The 24920-nt window shown below is 45.8% G+C and overlaps 1 protein-coding gene across 2 annotated transcripts in view; it reads right to left on the reverse strand.

Annotated features, from left to right (window-relative positions):
• Window positions 1–14169: 14169 nt before the first annotated feature.
• Window positions 14170–24920, reverse strand: part of LOC137416367 (C-X-C chemokine receptor type 2-like) — a 29613-nt gene continuing 18862 nt past the window's right edge. For both annotated transcript variants that reach the window (XM_078782986.1, XM_078782980.1), the window contains one exon: window positions 14170–17741. In XM_078782986.1, the coding sequence (XP_078639112.1) occupies window positions 17205–17741 (537 nt within the window). In that variant the 3' untranslated portion in view covers window positions 14170–17204. The remainder of the gene's footprint in view (window positions 17742–24920) is intronic.

Below are 24920 nucleotides of genomic sequence, written 5' to 3' on the forward strand. Positions count from 1 at the left end.
CTGACTCTGACTTTTCATTCAACCCTTTGAGTGTGTTACTGCATCATTTTTCAGGACATATTATGTGAAGCAGCATCTGAGGATTTCAAGTGAATTGAGTTCGGTCTTATTGCACCTTGAAGTAAAAGAGGAACTCGAACTCCAGCCGCGAATCTTGTGGGAAAAGGCAAAGTAAGTAAAACAGAGAATTTCAAGTCCACCTGTGCCATGGTCCATCTGGTCAGGTAGACTGCCAAGATGGGCAATGGTACTACTTGCTGTGCACATAGATGAACTAATGGAGTGGTTCTCGGATTGGTTGAGAGTGCTTTAAAGGTGTCACACTGGAGCACTGAGAAGAGGGAATGGTGTGGCCAGGGTGAAAAGGCAACCACTGTAAGTTGAGCTGACCCACGCTGGCTGAGCATTTCGATACGAGCGTGTATGACTATCGCTGATACCCTGGCCAAATTCCAAGTTCCCGCTCCAACCTCACAAGTTATTTCGCGAAGCGAAAAGTCGGGCTAAGCAATTGGTTCACTTCTGTCTGTCTGCCCTTCTGTCTACAAATGTCATTTTTTTGATTGACGAACGACTTTATTTCAATTGAATGTTATATTTTGAACACGAATCCAAACATGAATCGCTGTTTGGAAAAATTCCAAACAGCGAATAGATAAAGGGGGATTTACTCTTTTAAGGATGTCCGAAACGACACAAACAACAAGCACGAATAACTAATGTAACCTATTAAATGAGGTGCTGTAATAGACGCTTCCTCAATGGCAGTAAACTTATGGAATTAATTTTTTTCCTATGACCTTTAAAATCTTTATTTTATTTCAAATGAATTGTATATATACTTGAACACTGAAGAACACAAATCGCCTTTTCAGCACTTTCAAAACTCTTGCTTAAGCCGCTGTCACACCTTGACGTTTTAGCCAGCGTATGCCGACGTATGAAAAATTTGGCTACGTTAAGAGCACGCTGAAGCACGCTGGCATACGTCGTAGTACGCCGAGCTCGTCGACAAATTTCGTGCATGCACAAAATTTGTCGACGTATGCCAGCATATGACACAGCAGCACTCAATTTTGATACGTCGGCATACGCTGGCTAAATCGTCAAGGTGTGACAGGGGCTTTAGCAGTACTTGAACGGCCTTTTATGTCACGACCAATCATACTTGCCGCTCATAGACATTGTCCACGTCCTCCTTTCTCAAAACAGCGCGGGTAATGTGTCCTATGAACTCTCTAGTTGGGTGGTGTTTTCCTGTGTAATTTCAGTTTTCATGGAGGTTCACTCACACACTTCTGCAGGTTCACTCCCGTCTTAGACTTTGACACAGTTCATGTTTCTCCAGATTTTGAAACGTCTAATTATCCTTGTGTAATTGTGCAGTTGGGATTTAAGTGCTTCAATGCTGTGAATTTGGTTCGATCAATTTACTAATAATGTTGGATTTTGCATACTTTTGTTTCATGCATACTTTGGTTGCCCCCATCGAAGGACCTTCCGAAGGACCTGTTGACAAAACATGAAGTGTTTGCTTCATGCAAACTTTGTTCCTTGCCCGGGGGGGGGGGGGGGGGGGGGGGGAATAACCATCCACGGGTCACAATCAGGCACCTACTCCCAATAAGAGGACAATGACACCCGAAAAAACGTAGCAGGGAGGGGGTGGTGGAGTGGGAGAATTGTGGTAGGGTATGGGTTGATATAAACCCCACTTCTGACAGGTAATGATCGAGATATATATATATATATATATATATATATATATATATATATATATATATATATATATATATATATATATATATATATATATATATATATCGTTCCAAAACTCATTATTCTCTGAAATATCTACCAGCCGAGCTTTTATGGAACATTTTACAAACAATGGGATTCATAAAGTGCGAGATCTTATGGAGCTATCCTTGAAGCGATGGTTGTCTGCAGCGCTGTTTCTGGAAAAATTGTCTTGCGTTCAATTAGAATAGTGAGCAGGGTCATAAAGATTGTATCCCAGACTTTTTTAGGTTTAAATATTCGGTTGAATGGGGTAAATCTCTCTGCCGCTCCATTCCTCATCCCCCAGCTCTCTCTGTGCTCTGTCCCCCAAATATTCCTACAGGTCGCACAAGATCTGCCAGTAACCCTCTTATGGTTAAACTGCCAAAATCAAGACTCTCTGCTCACCTTCACTCCTTCATTCCTCTTTTCTCCCGCCTCTGGAACAAACTCCCCGACTCCCTTCAATCCCACTCCTCCCTCCAGGTCTTTCAAACAGCTGTTCACCACCATCTCTTATCTTCCCCCATCGAAAACCTTGATCTTTTCTACCCCCGCTAATTCACCCCAGATACACTTTTTTTGAAATTCCTACTTTCCCGGAAGTCCTTGCAGTGTCCACATGTTTGATATCTCTCCCACCTCTCCCCAAGCCCTCTCCCCAAGCCCTCTCCCTCCCACAGATCTCTCGATGTCCCTGCTCTCAAATGTTGTGTTTGTGTGCTTCCCCCCTCTCTCCCCATCTTGTCTACTGCTCCCTTATTATATGTTATATGTGTCGGTTTGACTTTTTGTGTGATTAATGTTAGCTCTTTCACTAGCCTCGATCTTGTATCCAAAAAAAAAACAAGTACAAAAAGTTTTAATTAAAACAAAAGCCGCGTCGATGTTACACAATGCCTAGATGCAGCTGTGCCTATAACGTCGATGTTATAGGCACAGGACATTCCTATTGATTCGATTACTTGATGTTATTTTTGTGCAAAGTGAAAATATATCTCGGCAATTTCCCGTGTGTGGCGACGAATTTTTAATATATCTCGGCATTTTCCCGTCTGTTATTTCAGGCGGTGTATGACTGACCATGCCGCGATTAAAAAAAAAAAATCTCGGCAATTTCCCGTGTGTAGCGACACGTGAACGAAGCTATGCTCCTCTCCACATTATTGTGACGACGTATAAATTAAATATTTCATCGTGACGATTGTCATCAAATGGACGAATTTTTAATATATCTCGGCATTTTCCCGTCTGTTATTTCGGGCGGTGTATGACTGACCATGCCGCGATTAAAAAAAATAAATCTCAATGGACTTGAAGTTACAGGCCTTTGAGAATTCATTTCGTTCTATAAAGGGCAACTTTCATCGGATTTTCTTCCCGTTTTTTTTCAACCGAGTCTAAAACTATGTTAGCGACTGTGAAAAATGAAATGATATATCGAATTTGATTTGAAATAAAACTGTGTGAGAGAGGAAGACACCACGGGCCTACAAAACAGGCCTCAAAGCTATGCGAGTTAATAAAATGGTGGATATTTGTTTATATGAAGCCTCTTCCAGAATGGGTGGAGCTATGGTTCCCAGAATGGGTGGAGCTTTGAGGTTTTGTCTTCTCTGCAAGAACAAGAACAAGAAGAAGAAGAACAAGAAGAACAACAACAACAACAGCAGAGGGCACTCTATGAGCAGCGTCTGCGACGCGGCTAATAAAAAAATGAGGAGGTTGATTTTTGTTAAACCTTCCCTGAACTCTCAATCACTGCCCAGGTGTGTTCACATGGTGTGTTTTCCTCTAACAACGAATAATCCGGTGTGTTCACATCATGGGGAAAAGGGCAATGTATATAATTTGTCTGGAGGTGTGCTTACCGGGCTGTGCGGCACCTTTAAGAAACCAGTGAAAAGAGATTTTACCTGCAGGAGCTTTTCTCACTCCAAATTGGGATGAAATGTACAGGTGTCCTATTGTCGGATTACAGGAGACCTAAATTGGAGACTGGTCCTCCATCACGCCCTGGCCACACAGGTGTTAGTTCAGAAGTTTAACCCTGCTGTGTCTAATTTATGTCCTTTTTGTGGAAATGTAGAGTATTTGTATCATGCGTTTATTGAGTGCAAGAGATTGACATCTCTGTTTCTGTATCTGAGCCGAATCTTTTGTCAATTAAAAATTGTTTTTTTTGTCACAATCTTTGTTTACGGACTTGCATGTAATACTTGGAAAAACTCTGTGATCTTGCTTTTTAAATTTTTGCTTGGAATCGCGAAGCTTGCGATTTATAAAACCAGAAAAGCCAGATTAGGTAGTGGAAAAAATGGAAATGCACTTTTTTGTTTTATAGGGATGGTGTCAGCACGTATAAAGCTTGAACATGCTTATCATGTAAACATGGGGAACCTTCTTGTGCTTGAAGAGTTATGGGGCATGGGGGTTGTTTTGTGCAAATGTATTGGAAATGAGGTTTTGATTTGTATGTAAAGTGGAGTTTGAATACTTTTGTTTTATACTTTTATAATAAAAGGACACAAAAGTCAAAGTCTCGTTTCGGGACATGGCAGTCCAGGAAGCCTTCATATTGTAAAGGTTTACTTGCTGATGACACAGCTCTTGCCACTGGGACAACTCCACACTCCTCTCATTCTGGACTTACTTACTTTGGCTGTTTGGTCTGCTATCCTGCCCTGTTCGTCGTGTTAGCATGTAAATGTTGTGCAAACTGCCTCTAGCGATTCATTATTCCATGCCTCCTTCCATCTCCCTTATCCCCGCCCCCACAATCTCACATGATTATTGTATGTTTGTGCGTATGGATTTGATACCGATGGCAGATAGAGATTACCTTATTGTGTCTTTCTCTATTTGGATTTTGTTCCGTGTCTCATATAATTTTTTTTTTTTTTTTGGATACAAGATCGAGGCTCGTGTAAGAGCATTGATCATAAGAGCATCATTGATCACAAAAAGACAAACTGACACAAAAAACATATGATAAAGGGAGCGGGAGACAAGATTGGGAGAGAGGGGGAAGCACACAAGTACAACATTTGAGAGCAGGGACATCGGGAGATCTGTGGGAGGGAAAGGGTTTGGGGGGGACGAGTGGGGGTGGGAGAGGTATAAAACACATGGACACTGCTAGGACTTCCAACAAAGAAGTTGGTATTTCATGAGAATTATTTAATTTTCTTAAGTGATTCTTCACCATTGGAAGATGGGTCCAAAAACGATACATAGCAGGATATCTCAAAAAGTTATGGACGGATTTGGACGAAACTTGGTGGACCGGTTGGGTGTTTGACAAGGAAGAATCTTCAATTTTGGTGAAGATCCGGATCCGGATCCAGCTAGTAGAATTTTTAAAGTGATTCTTCACCATTGAGTGATATGGCCAACCAGGCGGAGGTTTGCTCTCTACTGAGTGCCATTCTAGTTACCTCCGCCACCAAACGTGGGTGGAGGTTATGTTTTCACCCCTGTCTGTTTGACTGTCTGTTTGTTTGTTTGTGAACAAAATATCTCCAAAAACTTGTGTACGGATTTGGACCAAATTTGGCAGAGAAGTAGCGTATGTCACAAGGACGAAATTATTAGATTTTGGTGAAGATCCGGATTCCGATCCGGATACTATAATTTTTAAAGTGATTCTTCACCATTGAGAGATAGGGCCAAAAACGATACAAAGCAGGATATCTCAAATAAGTTGTGGACGGATTTGGACGAAACTTGGTGGATCGGTTGTGAGTCTGAAAAGGCCAAATAGATTCGATTTTGGTCAAGATCTGAATATGGATTCAGATATGAGAATTATTTGATTTTTAAGTGATTCTTCACCATTGAGTGATATGGCCAACCAGGTGGAGGTATGCTCTCTACTGAGTGCCGTTCTAGTTATCTCCAATGTTTAGCATGATTTATAAATTGCATTTTATGCAATGCCAACACAATGGCTTTCATGTTTCACTGCGTTAAGTATGTATATACAAAGGCAAATGTGAGTAAACATTTTTGATAAATACATGTCTTCTTTCTCAACTGCCCGGTCTCGTAGCACGAACATGTCTTCTTCCTCAACTGCCCTGTGTTGTAACGAGGAAATGTCTTATTTCTCAACTGCCCCTGCGTCACAACATGAGCATGTGTTCTTTCTCAACTGCCTTTCATTGTAACACAAACACGTCTTCTTTTTCAACTGCCTTGCATTGTAACACAAACATGTCTTCTTTCTCAACTGCCTTGCATTGTAACACAAACACGTCTTCTTTTTCAACTGTCTTGCATTGTAACACAAACACGTCTTCTTTTTCAACTGCCTTGCATTGTAACACAAACACGTCTTCTTTCTCAACTACCTTGCATTGTAACACAAACATGTCTTCTTTTTCAACTGTCTTGCATTGTAACACAAACACGTCTTCTTTTTCAACTGTCTTGCATTGTAACACAAACACGTCTTATTTTTCAACTGTCTTGCATTGTAACACAAACACGTCTTCTTTTTCAACTGCCTTGCATTGTAACACAAACACGTCTTCTTTTTCAACTGCCTTGCATTGTAACACAAACACGTCTTCTTTTTCAACTGCCTTGCATTGTAACACAAACACGTCTTCTTTTTCAACTGTCTTGCATTGTAACACAAACACGTCTTCTTTTTCAACTGCCTTGCATTGTAACACAAACACGTCTTCTTTCTCAACTGCCTTGCATTGTAACACAAACACGTCTTCTTTTTCAACTGTCTTGCATTGTAACACAAACACGTCTTCTTTTTCAACTGTCTTGCATTGTAACACAAACACGTCTTCTTTTTCAACTGTCTTGCATTGTAACACAAACACGTCTTCTTTCTCAACTGCCTTGCATTGTAACACAAACACTTCTTCTTTTTCAACTGTCTTGCATTGTAACACAAACACGTCTTCTTTTTCAACTGCCTTGCATTGTAACACAAACACGTCTTCTTTTTCAACTGTCTTGCATTGTAACACAAACACGTCTTCTTTTTCAACTGCCTTGCATTGTAACACAAACACGTCTTCTTTTTCAACTGCCTTGCATTGTAACACAAACACGTCTTCTTTTTCAACTGTCTTGCATTGTAACACAAACACGTCTTCTTTTTCAACTGCCTTGCATTGTAACACAAACACGTCTTCTTTTTCAACTGTCTTGCATTGTAACACAAACACGTCTTCTTTTTCAACTGTCTTGCATTGTAACACAAACACGTCTTCTTTTTCAACTGCCTTGCATTGTAACACAAACACGTCTTCTTTTTCAACTGTCTTGCATTGTAACACAAACACGTCTTCTTTTTCAACTGTCTTGCATTGTAACACAAACACGTCTTCTTTTTCAACTGTCTTGCATTGTAACACAAACACGTCTTCTTTCTCAACTACCTTGCATTGTAACACAAACACGTCTTCTTTCTCAACTGCCTTGCATTGTAACACAAACACGTCTTCTTTTTCAACTGTCTTGCATTGTAACACAAACACGTCTTCTTTTTCAACTGTCTTGCATTGTAACACAAACACGTCTTCTTTTTCAACTGTCTTGCATTGTAACACAAACACGTCTTCTTTTTCAACTGTCTTGCATTGTAACACAAACACGTCTTCTTTTTCAACTGCCTTGCATTGTAACACAAACACGTCTTCTTTTTCAACTGCCTTGCATTGTAACACAAACACGTCTTCTTTTTCAACTGCCTTGCATTGTAACACAAACACGTCTTCTTTTTCAACTGTCTTGCATTGTAACACAAACACGTCTTCTTTTTCAACTGTCTTGCATTGTAACACAAACACGTCTTCTTTTTCAACTGCCTTGCATTGTAACACAAACACGTCTTCTTTTTCAACTGTCTTGCATTGTAACACAAACACGTCTTCTTTTTCAACTGTCTTGCATTGTAACACAAACACGTCTTCTTTTTCAACTGTCTTGCATTGTAGCACAAACACGTCTTCTTTTTCAACTGCCTTGCATTGTAACACAAACACGTCTTCTTTTTCAACTGTAGTGCATTGTAACACAAACACGTCTTCTTTTTCAACTGTCTTGCATTGTAACACAAACACGTCTTCTTTTTCAACTGTCTTGCATTGTAACACAAACACGTCTTCTTTTTCAACTGTCTTGCATTGTAACACAAACACGTCTTCTTTTTCAACTGTCTTGCATTGTAACACAAACACGTCTTCTTTTTCAACTGCCTTGCATTGTAACACAAACACGTCTTCTTTTTCAACTGCCTTGCATTGTAACACAAACACGTCTTCTTTTTCAACTGTCTTGCATTGTAACACAAACACGTCTTCTTTTTCAACTGCCTTGCATTGTAACACAAACACGTCTTCTTTTTCAACTGTCTTGCATTGTAACACAAACACGTCTTCTTTTTCAACTGTCTTGCATTGTAACACAAACACGTCTTCTTTTTCAACTGCCTTGCATTGTAACACAAACACGTCTTCTTTTTCAACTGTCTTGCATTGTAACACAAACACGTCTTCTTTTTCAACTGTCTTGCATTGTAACACAAACACGTCTTCTTTTTCAACTGCCTTGCATTGTAACACAAACACGTCTTCTTTTTCAACTGTCTTGCATTGTAACACAAACACGTCTTCTTTTTCAACTGTCTTGCATTGTAACACAAACACGTCTTCTTTTTCAACTGTCTTGCATTGTAACACAAACACGTCTTCTTTTTCAACTGCCTTGCATTGTAACACAAACACGTCTTCTTTTTCAACTGTCTTGCATTGTAACACAAACACGTCTTCTTTTTAAACTGTCTTGCATTGTAACACAAACACGTCTTCTTTTTCAACTGTCTTGCATTGTAACACAAACACGTCTTCTTTTTCAACTGTCTTGCATTGTAACACAAACACGTCTTCTTTTTCAACTGTCTTGCATTGTAACACAAACACGTCTTCTTTTTCAACTGTCTTGCATTGTAACACAAACACGTCTTCTTTTTCAACTGTCTTGCATTGTAACACAAACACGTCTTCTTTTTCAACTGTCTTGCATTGTAACACAAACACGTCTTCTTTTTCAACTGCCATTTTATCAAGTGGGTTTTGACTCTTGATCTATTATTTATTGGATAAAGAACATGTCATCAATATAGTTACAGACATGAATAATTGTTCGCAAACATCCATAATCAGTGCGTCTCTTACTGGACAGTTTATGTATTACCCTGCATTGTAAAGATTTGGATTGCTAGTAGAGCATAATGTCATAACGTGGATGACAGTAACTCCAGCAAGTATCCTGGAAAATGTATTACAACTTATAAATCATCAACATTTGAGGCATTGCTATCAGCTAACTGAGCCATGTATCCTGCTCGACTGCACTTCTCTTTGGTTCCAGTGCATCGCGACACCCGATATAACAGCGAACTTCCTTTTCTCCCACAGAAACAGTTTATGTTGCATCCCTTGGTGCACTTGCATGTGTGCAATCACAGGTACAGTCTCCTTCATGTAGCCTTTGAGCTCAGTTGAAATGTGTTTGAACTTTGGAGTCTTACCCAATGATGCATACAAGGTTGCGAATGTGCTTTCGCTCATAGTCGACTTGCAGGCACCATTGTTCACTTCCATTTTGACATAGACATCATCAGTCTAAAAATCAACAAACAATGGGTGCATCTGACATTTTCTTATTAACAACAGAGAACACAAAATATTACATCTCACCTGGTTGTTCACCCATGCCAGCATCACCAACGTTGGCATACAATCTGAGTTAGCATCAAGGTGGTGGGTCAAGCTACTCTTCAATTGTGGGCAGCAGCAAACGAGATGCCCACGTTTTCCACAAATATTGCAAGTTCAGTTATATCGGAAGCGGAGAGCTATTTGTCCACCACCATAGCTCCAGCAGGTTAGGGCTCTCCAAGCACTTCTGAGGAAGGCTCAGGTAAAAATGAAGTTTCTGGTTGAGACTTTCGGCACTTCTGCTTGTACTCACTCACTACCTTTCTCACTGTCGGTTCACGATGGACAGTCTGTGACTTAGAAATTGCATGTAGGCTCTCATCTGTCTGCATACAAGTGTTGGCGATCTCAATGACCATGGTCAGCGCCAGATCAGCGTTTGTAAGCAATTTGTGCAGTATAGATATCATCATGGTTAATCCCGATAACAATGTCATCATCATCTTTGGGTCGATCTCGATCGGACACGACAGACAATCTTTTTTCATTGTTCTCGTCTCGCCATTGCTTCAGGGAGGTCACGCCTGTTCATTTTGGTGTCGTGTTCCAGTGTATCGATGTAGGTTGTAGCGGGTCGTCCTCTTGAGCGGTGACCATGAGAAGGTTCCCAGAAAAGTACCATCTTGGCCATCTCTCGATCACTTCTCCAGCAGTGCCCACTAAACCTGAGACGTTTCTGGAGTAGTCACTCCGATACTCAGGGGATCTTTCCATACAGCTGTTTGTTAGTCCAGTGTGCTCTCCATGAAATGTTGAGTGATGCCCTCAGTAGTCTTGTGTCGACACCATCGAGCCGCTTGGACAGAGTATTGGCCATCGTCCGAGTTTCTGCTCCATACAGGAGAACATTCTCAACTGTGGTGCAGAAGAAGTGTTCCTTCAGTTCTCTGCATAGATCGCTCCTCCAAACAACATTCATCTTTGCTGACGCTGCTCAGGCTTTCGCAATCCGATTTTCGGAATCTCGCAATTTCAGCTTTCTCAATGATGTACAAAGACATGTTATCCCAATCTGCTCCACGTCCTTTGCAGTGTTGTCAACATACGATCCCAGCCAGAAAATATTGTTGTAAATGGTCTGTGTCTTTCCAGTCACCCCCCAACAAAGTATTATTGTCATATTCCAATGTCTTATGATATGATGAACTTCCCAATGAGTTATTTGGACTTACTCAGTATCAGCTTTCTATTCGGCAGGCAATACTGTTGCCAAACAGCCTGAGAAACTTTTTGCAAGATGGATGCTTGACCCAAGGAAGACTACCTGCCTCTCATGAAGCATCCTTGTCCTCGTCATAATTTGACATTCATGTGAGTGAATATTTGTCCTGGATACTCTTGCCATCACTGAAGGACAACCTCACCCACAGGTTTGTAGTTCTCTATTTCTTCTCTGGATCCTTTCTTAATGTTATATATGTAAGTTTCCAATCCTCTGTTTCTTGTCCTGACCCCAATGAGCGGTTAAAGATATCAGGTAACATCATGCTGATCTGATCCCTTGACATTCTTGGATCTGTACTATCTTGTCATGCAGCTGCATCATCTCGTAGCTTTCCTATCTGCTTTTTTACTTCCACTACTCCTACATTTATCTCCTTTAAAATGTCTTTCTCATATCCGAGATAGATTCCCTCAGCAACCGGTAATCAGCTGAGGCTGATTGAAGCGAGGTAGAGGCCATTTATTCCTGATACGTGAAACACCCCGCAACCCATGCCTGCAGAAAACGTACGTTTTGGATGGCCGGCCATTTTCCATCGTGTAGATCTGTTAAAAATTCTCCATGGGCAGGCCCTCTGATGTTGGAAGTTTTGTGTCAATCACTCGTGGTTGCAGAGAAAACAAATTTAAAAGTGAACTAGAAAGAATCTGAAAATGCAAAGCTCCTCTGCATCCACTTTGTATTTTGACTTCTTCTTCTGTATGGCAAGCATGACAAAAACACCTTACAAATACAAAAAAATTGACGATTGTAGTTGATTTTAACCTTTTGACCTCAAAAGCAATAGGTTTCAGTGACGCAATATGTAACCCCTGCTCAAATTTCAAGTCAGATAGGAATTGATGATTTTGTGAACTAGACCTTTGAACTTTTGACCTCAAAACAATTGCCTTCCAGCATTTTATTGGTGTCCCAATTTTGTGATCCAATAATCAAACCCTGTTCAAATTTCAAGTATATCGGATGAAAATTGAGGATTTCATGTGACCTTGACCTTTAGATCTAAAAAAAAAAACAATCGACTTCTAGAATTTGATTGGTGAACCAATTCAATGACCCAATATGGAGATTTGGAAATTCTTAAAATTTCAGGTCAATTGAATGAAAATTGACGATTTTATGTGATTTTGACCTTTTGCTCAAATTATTAATTTGTTTTCCCCATGTTCTCATAATAAAGCCTTGTTGAAAGATTGATGACAAAAACACACACACACAATCTATTTTATTATTACAGATGAATAGCCACTGCCACCAGGAATTGCACTACACGATGCAGTCACACACTTCGGCCTTGATAACTTGGGCTGAATACATATAAAAACCTTCATTTATTACACAAATAGCTCAGCCCTGTATTTACGTGGTGTATTGGCCAGACCTCTCTCTCGATCGCTCACAAAAAAAAAAAATCCCCCGCCTAACGTACATGAAGCAAAACCATGCCTTCTGCTGCATATATAATACATCGTGGTTTTATAGCTCAGATAATTCAAATTGTGAATATGACATCTCCAAAGAGACATCTTCGACTTGCCAGAAACCAATACGGCAGATGCATCGATTTTCTTCCTCACAATTGTGGGTGGAGTCAACTATCTCTCCAGGCAATAGGTTTGAAGGCTTCATACACACACAGCTTCATTACTTTATATATACTAGTGTGACTCGGCGCGCTCCACGCGCCTCACCACACATCGTTTCAGAGTGATAGGCATCTTTGACCATTTCAGTGCCTTTTGGGTCTTTTGCGTCTTCATGGTGTTTTGGGTCTTCAGGGCCATTTGGGTCTTCAGAGTCTTTTGGATCCTCTGGGCCTTTAAGAGTGTTTTGGGTCTTTGGGGTGTTTTGGGTCTTTGGGGGCTTTTGGGTATTCGGTGTCTTCAGGGGCTTTTTGGTCTTAAGAGTCTTTTGCTTCCACTGGGTCTTTAAGAGTATTTGGCGTATTTTGGTTCTTCAGGTTATTTAAGAGTATTTTGGGTATAAAGAGTCTTTAAGGGTCTTGGTGGTCTTAAGGGTCTTGGGGTAATTATAGGGTCATCAAAGGTCTGAGGGGTCTCAGCAGTCTAAACGTAATTAATAGGGTTAACAAGCGTTACGCCTAGGTCCCCCGTCGGTGAAGTGATGTGAGTTGACAAAGTGGAAGACGCAGAAAACATGCTATGATATGATATTTCGCTCACAAGGTTCAGACATACATGGAGGCGGCCATCTTGGATTTTGACGTGGCCACCCAATTTTCAATAGCGTTCTTCCGTATGCCTAGATACACACACACACACCAGATTAGAAGTTGGTACCTCGCATATTTTTCAAGATATTCTTCTCACAAGGTTCAGACATACATGGCGGCGGCCATCTTGGATTTTGACGTGGCGACCCAATTTTCAATAGCGTTCTTCCTTATGCCGAGATACACCCACACACCAGATTAGAAGTTGGTACTTCGCTTATTTTTCAAGATATTCCTCTCACAAGGTTAAGATATACATGGCATCAGACATCCATGGCGGCGGCCATCTTGGATTTTGACGTGGGTTGCACCCACACACCAAATTCGAATACGGTCCTTCGCTTACACACGCACACATGCCCGCACGCACGGACACACGGACGGAGGGGAAAGCCATAGTCCCCCTTTCGCTACGCTGTGCGACGGGGGACAATTAAGAGGGTGTTAATTTTATTTGAAGAAGAAGACGTTTGCGTCGCATATAGACAGACATACATAACTACATAACCATATACGTTTGCTCTATTATAATGAATATATGATATGACATGAATAAGGCTTACGATATCGTCTCATCCCTTGAACACGATCAATGGACTCCCCAATATTCGCTGTGTTCACGGTTTGAATTATTACCCTGAGGTAATGTGGAGGCGTTTCGTGGATATGAATAAGGCTAACTTATTCATACAGGCAGGGAGATTCATCAGTGTGGGTGCTGCCCCTTGGGTGGATGCTAAACGGGGTGTCGCATCTGCTGGCATGTTGGTGGGCATTAAAGATCGCACTGTGTCCTTCGCGAAGAGTAGGCGAGCTATCGCATGCACCATGAACGAATTCCAAATTCCTGTTGGGAAAGCAATGGCAAACCACCCTTGCCAAGAAACTGCTTCGACAGCACCGACGCTTTGCAACAGAGTCCGGTCAATCAGAACCCAAAGATTGTTCTGTGTCTACGCGTTAAGGGTTCATTAGCGAAAACACTCGGCAATCATGTAAGAATGCTTCTTAAAAGCAGACAAAGCAGGAAAAAGAAAAGGGAAATAAGGGGAGAAAAGGAAGGAAAAACTTGCAGCTGTTGCATTTCAGGATGCACTTTGAAAGAGGAATGAATCACAAACCCTTCCAATAATACATACTTATGTTTCCAGGAAAAGTCAAAGAACACTTTCAACACAATATTTGGCTTCAGATAAAAGAAGGAATTTATTTACTTTTGCTGGTAAGTCATGTAAAAAACATCTGGATGTAAATGTACAGTCATGTACATCCAGAAAAGTTGGGAGATTATTAGCAAATGATTTCAATGATGGTACAAAAATTAGTTGTAAATGTAAAGCGTCTTAAAAGCCATTAAAGTACAAAATATACTCAAAAACTGCACAGTTATCCAAAGGATGAATGATATTGTATAATAGAGTGAAATGTTTTTGCAGATAATGGAAGGACCAAAAATAAATTGAATATAAAGGACTAAAAAGAGACTAAACATATAAAGGACTTCCTTCTCTACTATGGTGTGAGAAAGGTCTTTAAAAATGCAAAAAATAAACCAGTTTTTTGCTTGGAAACCCTTTGGTAGTCAATCAGTTTGGTCTCTGTCTCTGATACTCCCCCTCTCCTCTTGGTCACCGAACAATGAATGGATTATCAGAATTACAATCAGGGGCTCATGGTACTCCCTCCGGATAGTCGGGCATTCAAAAAACTATACTTTCTCGGAATGCACCTGGAAATTTGATACACTATACTACTACAGCATCCAGCACTCCCTTCCAACCTGGTAAGGATATCAGGGTCATCCCACCCAGCTGTACCAGTCTGTGCAATGCAGTCATAGACCTTGGGAATAATTGGCTTCTCCCTCTGGAAGACTGCAGGCTGATCAATGGCTTTTATCTGTCACTTTTCTGCAGGCCTTGTTCCATATGCATTCTCATTTTCAATCTGCGCAGACCACTTTACAATAGAATAAACACTGTTTCAATCGCCAGGTACACCTATCCTAACACCCATAAAAATTTCACTTTTTTGGGAGAAATATCAATATTTGGGAGAATTTTTCTCAATCCAAAAAGTTTTTTTGGAAGCGTTTTCCCCTTTGTAAATTGTTTGGGGCCATATATTTATTATGTATGCAAATGAGAAGGAAACTACCTTTTGACAAAGACTCTTCGAGTTAGGCGAGTTATCACTGTGACTCGGAACAAATTCCAAATTCCTGCCTGAACTTCCGTTACCAAGTGGTCTGGTCTTCTTGGGTATTCATTGACACCAGGTTATGTACATGGCTTGCTATTCCAGAGTGTGGTTGATATGCATGTGTGGGTTGCACCTCCTACACGTTTAAACAAATTCATACTCCCAGGTGTTCACACGTCATCACGTTGTTGTCTTAGACTAGGAATTGCTAATGATCATCAAATGAATTAATCAGGCGTTTATGCTGTTAATGCTTGAAATGTCCCTATGTTTAGCCTTAAAGGTTGAAACAAGCAATTCTTAAACATGAATAGAGAGTTCACAGAACACGTTTCTCCATGCAGTGTTCAAGTGAGTATATATACTTCAATCGACGTAAAATAATGATTTTAAAGATGGTTAAACAAATAGCACCACTGAAGCAGTCCTATACATCACCCTTGTGCATCACCTTATTTAACATGTTCAAGTACTGCAAAACTGGAGGTTCTTGGAAGTGATAAGAAGGCAATTTGTGTTCTCCAGTGTTCAAGCATATAAATCAATTTAAATAAAATAAAGATTGTAAAAGTCGTTTAAAAAAAAAGTGACCGCTGTTTTACCACCATTGACGTAGTCGATTACACCACCCTATTTAACATGTAAGATTAGTTATTCATGCCTGTTGTATGCGTCGTTTATAACATCCTCAAAAACAATAAATGTCCTGTTTGGAATTATTTTCAAATTTGTTTGACTGCCAGACTGGAAGACAGAGAAAAGTAATTATCTTGCTCCTCTCTGCGCAATAGTGCGCATGTGCAAGTGAGACAAATTCAGAGGCAAAGTACTGTTAAACGGCAGGATTGTTTTCCAATTCATGTTCCCATTTGTGTTCAAAATATCCCATAGTTCAAAATAAATATGTTCCCAAATTCATGGCCGCCATATAACGTGGGACGTCATAGTTTACAAATATCTTTCCCACATCAGTAGCTGATCATATATGTGACATTTTGCACTGATCCGCTAAGAGATACTCCAGAAAAGATTATTGAAGTTTTTGCTTGAATTCAAGATGGCGTCCAAACAACATGACTGATGTCATAGTTGGCAAATATTTCCCCCCATCGGAAGTTAAACGTGTTTCAAGTTTTGTATCGATCGAAAAGCGTTCGAAGAAGCGGGTTTTTAAAGTTTTATTTTTAAATCCAATATGGCCACCAAATCACGTGACTGATGACGTATTTTTTCTCAAACTCTTATCCACATGGCAAGGCGAAAATATTTGCTAAATTTCACGTTGCTCCGTTTAGCGGTTCTGGAGAAGAAGATGTTTAAAGTTTATGACGTCACAGGCAATGGCAGCCAATGTAAGTCAAAAGTGAAAAACAAAATTCATGATGCACTAAGTTACATTGGTATCCATAATGAGTTAAAGTTTCGCAGAGCTATCTATAACGGTTTTCTCGGAATCGTCTCCACAAAATGTGTGAGGATAATAATCCTTACAACAACAATAGACTTCCAGTGGGAACCTCACTGGAAGCCTAAATATGTTGTCAATGTTGTAATTGTGTGTTGCCTTTCATTGGTGAACAAAACTGAGAATAATGAGAAATAGTAATTTGGGATTATTATGGCGTTTTGGATTGTTTTCAGACCATTCTGCATTGCCAAAGGCAGCACCAACGTATCTGTTAACCATGTGCTTATGGTCTCAACACAATGTCACTTCCCAACTACACTCCTTTCATCGATGCTCTTTTGTGTGTTTGCAACGAACATGGCAGAATCCAACAAGTTTTCCAATCAGTATTTTTTTGTTTTATTGACAACGGAAGCGATGCTCACCTCATTTATTGTCTAATAGCACATAATAGTTATTTGTATTACCTTTGAATAAGCTACAAGGTTGGCAGAGGGAAGTGGTGACCATGAAACTAATTTTGTTTGATTGAGAAATGTTAAAGTTTTTTTTTATGAGTTACACAAGTTATAACACCCATCACAAAATATTTCTCCAAGTGCCACTTTATAAAGAGACAGATGCAGTGCTGTCTGTTTCAGAAGCCCCGGACCTGCCATAAACCTTTCTGAGCTTGATATGCTTCTGCAGGAACTTATCATTGATGCATCCCATCTCCCGGAAAAGCTTGAGTGAATTGTTGCGAAATTTGACACCGATGAACACATACAGGAAGGGGTTCAGGCAGCAATGCAGGAAACCCAGTGTTTGGGTGACTGCAATGGCTTGGTCGAGGTCCTCGTACATCTCACAAGATGGTTTGATATGCTTGAAGCGGACGAGCGTGTCTACAAAGATGGTTATGTTGTAGGGCAGCCAGCAAATAAAGAAAACGATCACCACAGCCAAGATGACCTTAATAACTTTGTTTTTCGTAAAGCTTCGACTGCTGCGTAATGAGAGTATGATGTTGCTATAGCAGAAGAACATAAACAGCAATGGAATCATGAATGCAAGTGTGTGATGCATGATACGGCTGGTCAGGCGCATCTCATTCGCATTCTCGGATGAGTAAGCAAGCTCACAAACCGTCCTGTTTCCATCCTTCAAGGGGTTTGGAAGAAAGAAATCACAAAGCTCATGAAAAGTATATTCTTTCCAGGAATGATAATCACATGAAGCTATTAAAACAAGTAAAAATTCAAAATTACATTCAAGCTATCTCCTTTGGACATTTATCCCCTCCTCACCCCCTGTAAACCATACCAAAGCACTTCCCTTGACCCCTCTATGGAAGGTCTCAGATATGGGAATGACATGAGAATGTAATTTTTACGGGGACTAGCGTGACTCGGCGCGCTCCGCGCGCCTCACCACACGTCGTTTCAGAGGGGTAGGCATCTTTGACCATTTCGGTGTCTTTTGGGTCTTCAGGGCAATTTGGGTCCTCAGGGTCCATTGGATCCTCTGGGCGTTTAAGGGTGTTTTGGGTCTTTGAGGTGTTTTGGGTCTTCAGGGTCTTCAGAGTCTTCTGGGTCTTCAGGGGTTTTGGGTCTTATGGTTCTTCTTTGTCTTCAAGGGTCTTTGGGTCTTTGGGGTATTTTTGGTCTTTGGGGTGTTTTGGGTGTTCGGGGTGTATTGGGTCTTCAGGGTGTTTTGGGTCTTCGGGGCGTTTTGGGTTTTCGGGGTCTTTTGGGTTTTTGGGTATTCATGGTCTTTTCGAGCCTCAGGGCCTTGAAGGGTATTTTGGGTCTTCAGGGGTCTTGGTGGTCTGAAGGGTCTTGGGGGAATTAAAGAGTCATCAAAGGTCTGAGGGGTCTCAGCAGTCTTAAAGCAATTAAGAGGGTTAATTAAGAGGGTGGTAATTTTATTTGAAGAAGAAGAAGAAGACGTTTTCGTCGCATACAAACACAGCGACATAATGACATAACCATATACGTTTGCTCTATTATAAGAAGATGGGGCACTCTCTCTTTGGGAACTTTTAAAGTGCACTTCGTCTCTTTCTAGAATTTCAAATAATGCTAGTTTATACCAAGAAGAAGTTGTTAAAAACGGATATGCAGATTATAGTTAAACTGGAATGTAATAATTCAGTGCAAATCAATTCTCATGAGCCAGAAAAGTTAATGAGATAGCAGCAAAGCATTGATAGATTAAACATTGAGATGAGTATAATTCTCGGAATTATATCACTTTCTCATTTTCTTCACGTATTTGTGGAAGTAGTGTTGGGAATGGGCAGTCCCATGAAAATTATCAAGTCTCACATACAGACTCAGGGATTGCCTGGACTCTGCGATAATTGAAGAGGTAATAGCACCCCTGGCCAGGAAGTGGCAGCAGAAGCAAAGGGCATCGGGGAAAGTTCCCAACACGCAATGCCTGACTGTATCCTGGTGCCAAGATTATACGATTTACTGCTGCCTTGACCTTGACTATTTATTGATTCCATGTGTTTCAGGTAGTAGAGGGATTGTTTGCATCTAAAGAGAAGGGACAAGAGAGCTGTTCGAACCAGACGTGATCCAGAGGAAGTTTATTTTGTGATCGATCAGCATGGGACTATCAGTCAACAATGTCAAGTTCCTGATGAAGTCATATCTTTTTGATCGAAGCTCCACCAATGAGGTTACTGTAGCGGTTACCGCTGGATGTACATAATCGCCTTGCACCGGCCAGAACACGGCCAGACGCGCCTCTCCCGGGCATGCCCGGACTCACTGTTCCCGGGCACGCCCGAACCTCCCGGGCACGCCCGGTCTCGTCTTTCCCGGGCATGCCCGCTCTCGCCTTTCCAGGGCTCGCCCAGAGCGTCCGGGCATGCCCGCTATCGCCTTTCCAGGGCTCGCCCAGAGCGTCCGGGCATGCCCGCTATCGCCTTTCCAGGGCACGCCCAGAGCGTCCGGGCATGCCCGATATCGCCTTTCCAGGGCTCGCCCAGAGCGTCCGGGCATGCCCGCTATCGCCTTTCCAGTGCTCGCCCAGAGCGCCCGGGCACGCCCAGCCTCGACTTGCCAGGCCGCAGCCAAACACGCCCGGGCAGGTCCAGACTCGCCTTTCCAAGGCTCGCCCTTGATACCCGGGCATGCCCGGTATAGCTTTTGCCGGGCAAACTTCCCGACATAAATGTGTATATATATTGTTGCCCGATAAACGGGCTTGTCAGAATACCTGAGCTGTTTTGTTTCAATAAAGCAACTCGGACGAATTCCGTCTTTGGTCGCGTCAATTCTTTCGACTCGCGTTGGAGCGCAGTTCCTTCATTGGTGACCTACCGACATGGATACGGCAGTGACGCTTAAACTGCCTACCTTCTGGGAGACTCACGCGGCTGTTTGGTTCGCCCAGGCGGACTCCCAGTTCGCCCTGCGAGGCATCACCGCGGACGACACCCGCTTCCACCATGTTGTGGCGGCGCTCGGTTCCACCACCGCGGCCCGCGCCTTGAGCCTCCTCCAGCACCCGCCGGCTGCTGACAAATACGACGCGCTGAAGACGCTCCTCCTCGGCGCTTTCGCCCTCTCACCGGCAGCACGCGCACGGCGCCTGCTTGACCTGCCCGAGCTCGGCGACACGCGCCCGTCCGAGCGCATGGACTATATGCTCTCGTTGCTCGGCGAGCACTCTCCGGCAATCCTGTTCCGGGAGCTGTTCCTCCGTCAGCTGCCTAACCCGGTACGCCTCACCCTGGCTGGCACGTTGATCACGGATTCCCGCGCCCTCGCCAGGGAAGCCGATAAGATCTCCTCAGCCGGCCAGCACATCGGCGCGGTTACCTGGAGCCCGCCGCCGTCCGAGGCGACGCCCACGACGCCCGAGCGCCCTGCGCGGTTGGAGGCCGAACTGCCGGTGCAACTGGCGGCCGCCACGCCGCACCGCCCGCTTCCGACACGACGGCCGGGGCCTCCACCTGACCGGGCGTGGTGTTATTACCACGCCAGGTTCGGACACAAGGCTCGGACGTGCCGGCCCCCGTGCACTTTCGGCAGGTCGGGAAACGGCCGGGCCGGCGTTCATTCCCAGCCATGAGCGCCGGCCACTCGGGCAACTTGCTGTTTATTCGGGACAAAGCGTCTGGACGGCGTTTCCTGTGCGACACCGGCGCCCAACTGAGCGTCATACCTGCCTCCGAGCAGGACAGGCTGGACGCAGTTTGCGGCCCCTCTTTGGTCGCTGCTAATGGCTCGGCCATACGCACTTTCGGCCCACGCGTCGTCACCCTCTGCTTCGGCAGCCAGCGCTTTCAATGGACTTTTGTTACCACCAGCGTCCCCGTGGCTTTGCTGGGCGCCGACTTCCTCTGCGCGCACGGGCTGCTGGTCGACGTCAAACGACGTCGCCTTGTCCACGCCGAGACCTTCAGCTCCCTGGCGTGCACAATGAGCAGCTCCGCGCCGACCGAACTGGCGTGCGCCCTCCCGGCAACGAACGAGTTCGCTCGCCTGCTCGTGGAATTCCCGGCCCTCACGCGGCCGACGTTTTCGGCCGTCGCGGTGCGGCACGGGATCGAGCACCACATACCAACTCCGGGCCCGCCGGTCTACGCCAGGGCCCGCCGCCTCGACCCAGCCAAGCTCGCCGTGGCAAAGGCCGAATTCGACGCGTTGGAGCACTTCGGCATCGTGCGGCGCTCCGATAGCACGTGGGCCTCGCCACTGCACATCGTGCCAAAGCCGGGGGGTGGATGGCGCCCGTGTGGCGACTACCGCCGTCTCAATGACGCTACCACCCCCGACAGGTACCCGATCCCGCATATTCAGGACTTTTCCGCCCGTTTGGCGGGACGGGTCATCTTTTCGAAAATTGACCTGATACGGGGCTACCACCAGGTACCTGTCCGGGCGGCCGACGTCCCGAAGACGGCCGTCATCACGCCGTTCGGCCTGTTCGAATTTTTGCGGATGCCGTTTGGCCTCAAGAACGCGGCCCAGGCGTTCCAGCGCTTGATGGACGGCGTGCTGCGCGACCTGCCGTTTCTTTTCGTCTATCTGGACGACATCCTCGTCGCCAGCACGTCCCGCGCCGAGCACCTCCTCCACCTCCGAACACTGTTCGGTCGCCTCAGCGAGCACGGCTTAATTGTCAACCCGGTCAAATGCCAATTCGGCGCGACGACCGTTGACTTTTTGGGCCACCGCATCACCAAGACCGGGGCCGTGCCGCTGCCGACCAAGGTCGAGGCCATCACCACGTTCCCGCATCCCCGTTCCATCAAGGCCCTCCAAGAGTTCCTCGGCATGGTGAATTTTTATCACCGATTCGTGCCCCGCGCTGCTCAGCTCATGCGGCCCCTTTACGAGGCCCTCCGGGGCAAGCCGGCCAAGCATGACATTGTTTGGTCCGCGGCCATGGACGCGGCCTTCGCCAGTGCCAAACGGGCCCTCGCCGACGCAACGCTGCTGGCTCACCCGGTGCTCAACGCGCCCATCGCCCTCACTACGGACGCCTCCAACTACGCGGTGGGTGCCGTCCATGAGCAATGGGTGGACGGGGTTTGGCAGCCACTCGCTTTTTTCAGCCGGCAACTCCGGCCGAACGAGTTAAACTACAGCACGTTCGACCGCGAGCTGCTCGGGCTATTCCTGGCCGTTCGCCATTTCCGACACCTCCTGGAGGGCCGCCCGTTCACGGCTTTCGTCGACCACAAGCCGTTGGTCTACGCAATGGCTAAGGCCACGGAGCCGTGGTCGGCCCGCCAGCAGCGCCACCTCTCCGCCGTGTCGGAGTTCACCACGGACATCCAGCACGTCGCCGGCAAAGACAACGCCGTGGCCGACTGCCTTTCGCGGGCCAGCGCGAACGCGGTCCACCTTGGCGTGGACTTCACGCTCATGGCGGCCGACCAGACCACCGACGCCTCGGTGCAGGCACTCCGCATGGCGGACACGGGCCTCCGCCTGGCCGACATCCCCTTCGCGGGCACCGTCCTGCTCTGCGACGTCTCCCAGGGCCAGCCTCGCCCCATCGTGCCCGTTTCCTGGCAGCGCCGCATCTTCGCCTCCATCCACGGCCTTTCTCACCCGGGCCGGAAAGCTTCTCAGAAGCTGGTGTCGGCGCGTTTCGTCTGGCACGGCCTTCGACGAAACATCCGCGACTGGGCCAACGCATGCACGGCCTGCCAGCGAGCCAAGGTCCACCGCCACACCCAGGCCCCGCTGGCACCTTTCGCCGTGCCTGAACGGCGTTTCGACCACGTCCACGTGGACCTGGTGGGTCCCCTGCCCCCCTCGCGGGGGTTCACCCACCTGCTCACCATGGTGGACAGGACCACCAGGTGGCCGGAGGCCGTGCCCCTCACCTCCACCACCACCGCCGACGTGGCGCAGGCGTTCATCGCCACCTGGGTCGCGCGCTTCGGCGCACCAGCGGACATCTCGTCCGACCGCGGCCCACAGTTCACGTCTGAGCTTTGGGGCGCGGTCGCCCGTTCGTTGGGGGTCACGCTGCACCGCACCACGGCCTACCACCCCCAAGCCAATGGGTTGTGCGAGCGGTTTCACCGCTCCATGAAGGCCGCACTCATGGCCGGCCTTCAGGACGACGGTTGGGCCGACCGGCTGCCGTGGGTCCTTTTGGGCCTTCGCACGGCCCCCAAGGAAGACCTCCAGGCGTCGGCCGCCGAGCTCGTCTACGGCCAGCCACTCCGCGTCCCGGGCGAATTCGTGCCTGACGCTACCAGTCCCTGGTCCGCCGCTCGCCAGCGCTCGGACCTCCAGGAGGCCGCCCGACGATTTGCCCCCGTGCCGACGTCCCGCCACGGTGGCCCCCAGTCCTACGTCCCCCCGGCGCTTCGCACAGCGGAGTACGTCTTTGTGCGTCATGACGCGCACCGGGGGCCACTCCGGCCGCCGTACGACGGGCCCTTCCGGGTCCTGCGACGGGGCGACAAGTCTTTCATCGTCGACTTCGGCGGCCGGCCGGACCGGATTTCTGTGGACCGCCTCAAACCGGCGCACATGGACGTCGACCGACCACCACGGTTGGCCCTTCCTCCGCGGCGAGGCCGCCCCCCGTCCACAGTTCCCCCCGCTCGACCACCCACCACCACGTCAGACCCCTCCCCACGACCCTCCAGGGGTCGCTTCGGCCGGGTCATCCGGACCCCCCTTAAATTGACCCTGCCGGTGCAGGTCGATTCTGGAGGGGCGTGTGTAGCGGTTACCGCTGGATGTACATAATCGCCTTGCACCGGCCAGAACACGGCCAGACGTGCCTCTCCCGGGCATGCCCGGACTCACTGTTCCCGGGCACGCCCGAACCTCCCGGGCACGCCCGGTCTCGTCTTTCCCGGGCATGCCCGCTCTCGCCTTTCCAGGGCTCGCCCAGAGCGTCCGGGCATGCCCGCTATCGCCTTTCCAGGGCTCGCCCAGAGCGTCCGGGCATGCCCGCTATCGCCTTTCCAGGGCACGCCCAGAGCGTCCGGGCATGCCCGCTATCGCCTTTCCAGGGCTCGCCCAGAGCGTCCGGGCATGCCCGCTATCGCCTTTCCAGTGCTCGCCCAGAGCGCCCGGGCACGCCCAGCCTCGACTTGCCAGGCCGCAGCCAAACACGCCCGGGCAGGTCCAGACTCGCCTTTCCAAGGCTCGCCCTTGATACCCGGGCATGCCCGGTATAGCTTTTGCCGGGCAAACTTCCCGACATAAATGTGTATATATATTGTTGCCCGATAAACGGGCTTGTCAGAATACCTGAGCTGTTTTGTTTCAATAAAGCAACTCGGACGAATTCCGTCTTTGGTCGCGTCAATTCTTTCGACTCGCGTTGGAGCGCAGTTCCTTCATTACCATTGAAAGGCTCAGAGAAGCAGCAGGCTGGAGGCCGGAAGGACAGCACAAGTAGTCAGGTTCACTGTTTTTTCGTTCAAAATTTTGGTAGATTAGCAAAACTATACATTTCTGGAATACTCAGAGCATGATGAATCCAAAAATTAATGTTTACATTTGCGTAGACACCTTTGCGAAAATGACCCTCAGGACAGTGATGAAGATCTGTAAAAGCATATTCATGAACGGTATAGACCTCGTAGATCCTGTGTATAGGACTTATAGTTCAATCTGATACTAACAAGGCTGCTTTCTTGCTTTATAACCCCATACCTATAACTTCAAAGGACTTGCAATATCATGTATTATGTAATACAGTTATATCACAAATATAAAGACAATGGTTTTCAATTACCTTTGTTTGTTGCTTTTCTATAATCCTGAGCACTATTTTGAGGCCTTTATTGGATTCCTTGACCCAGAAAACATAGGATTAGCATATTTAATTAAGTCTCTA

This window comes from Myxine glutinosa, chromosome 1, assembly GCF_964187855.1.
Source record: "Myxine glutinosa chromosome 1, kmMyxGlut1.1, whole genome shotgun sequence".
Taxonomy (NCBI): Eukaryota; Metazoa; Chordata; class Myxini; order Myxiniformes; family Myxinidae; genus Myxine; species Myxine glutinosa.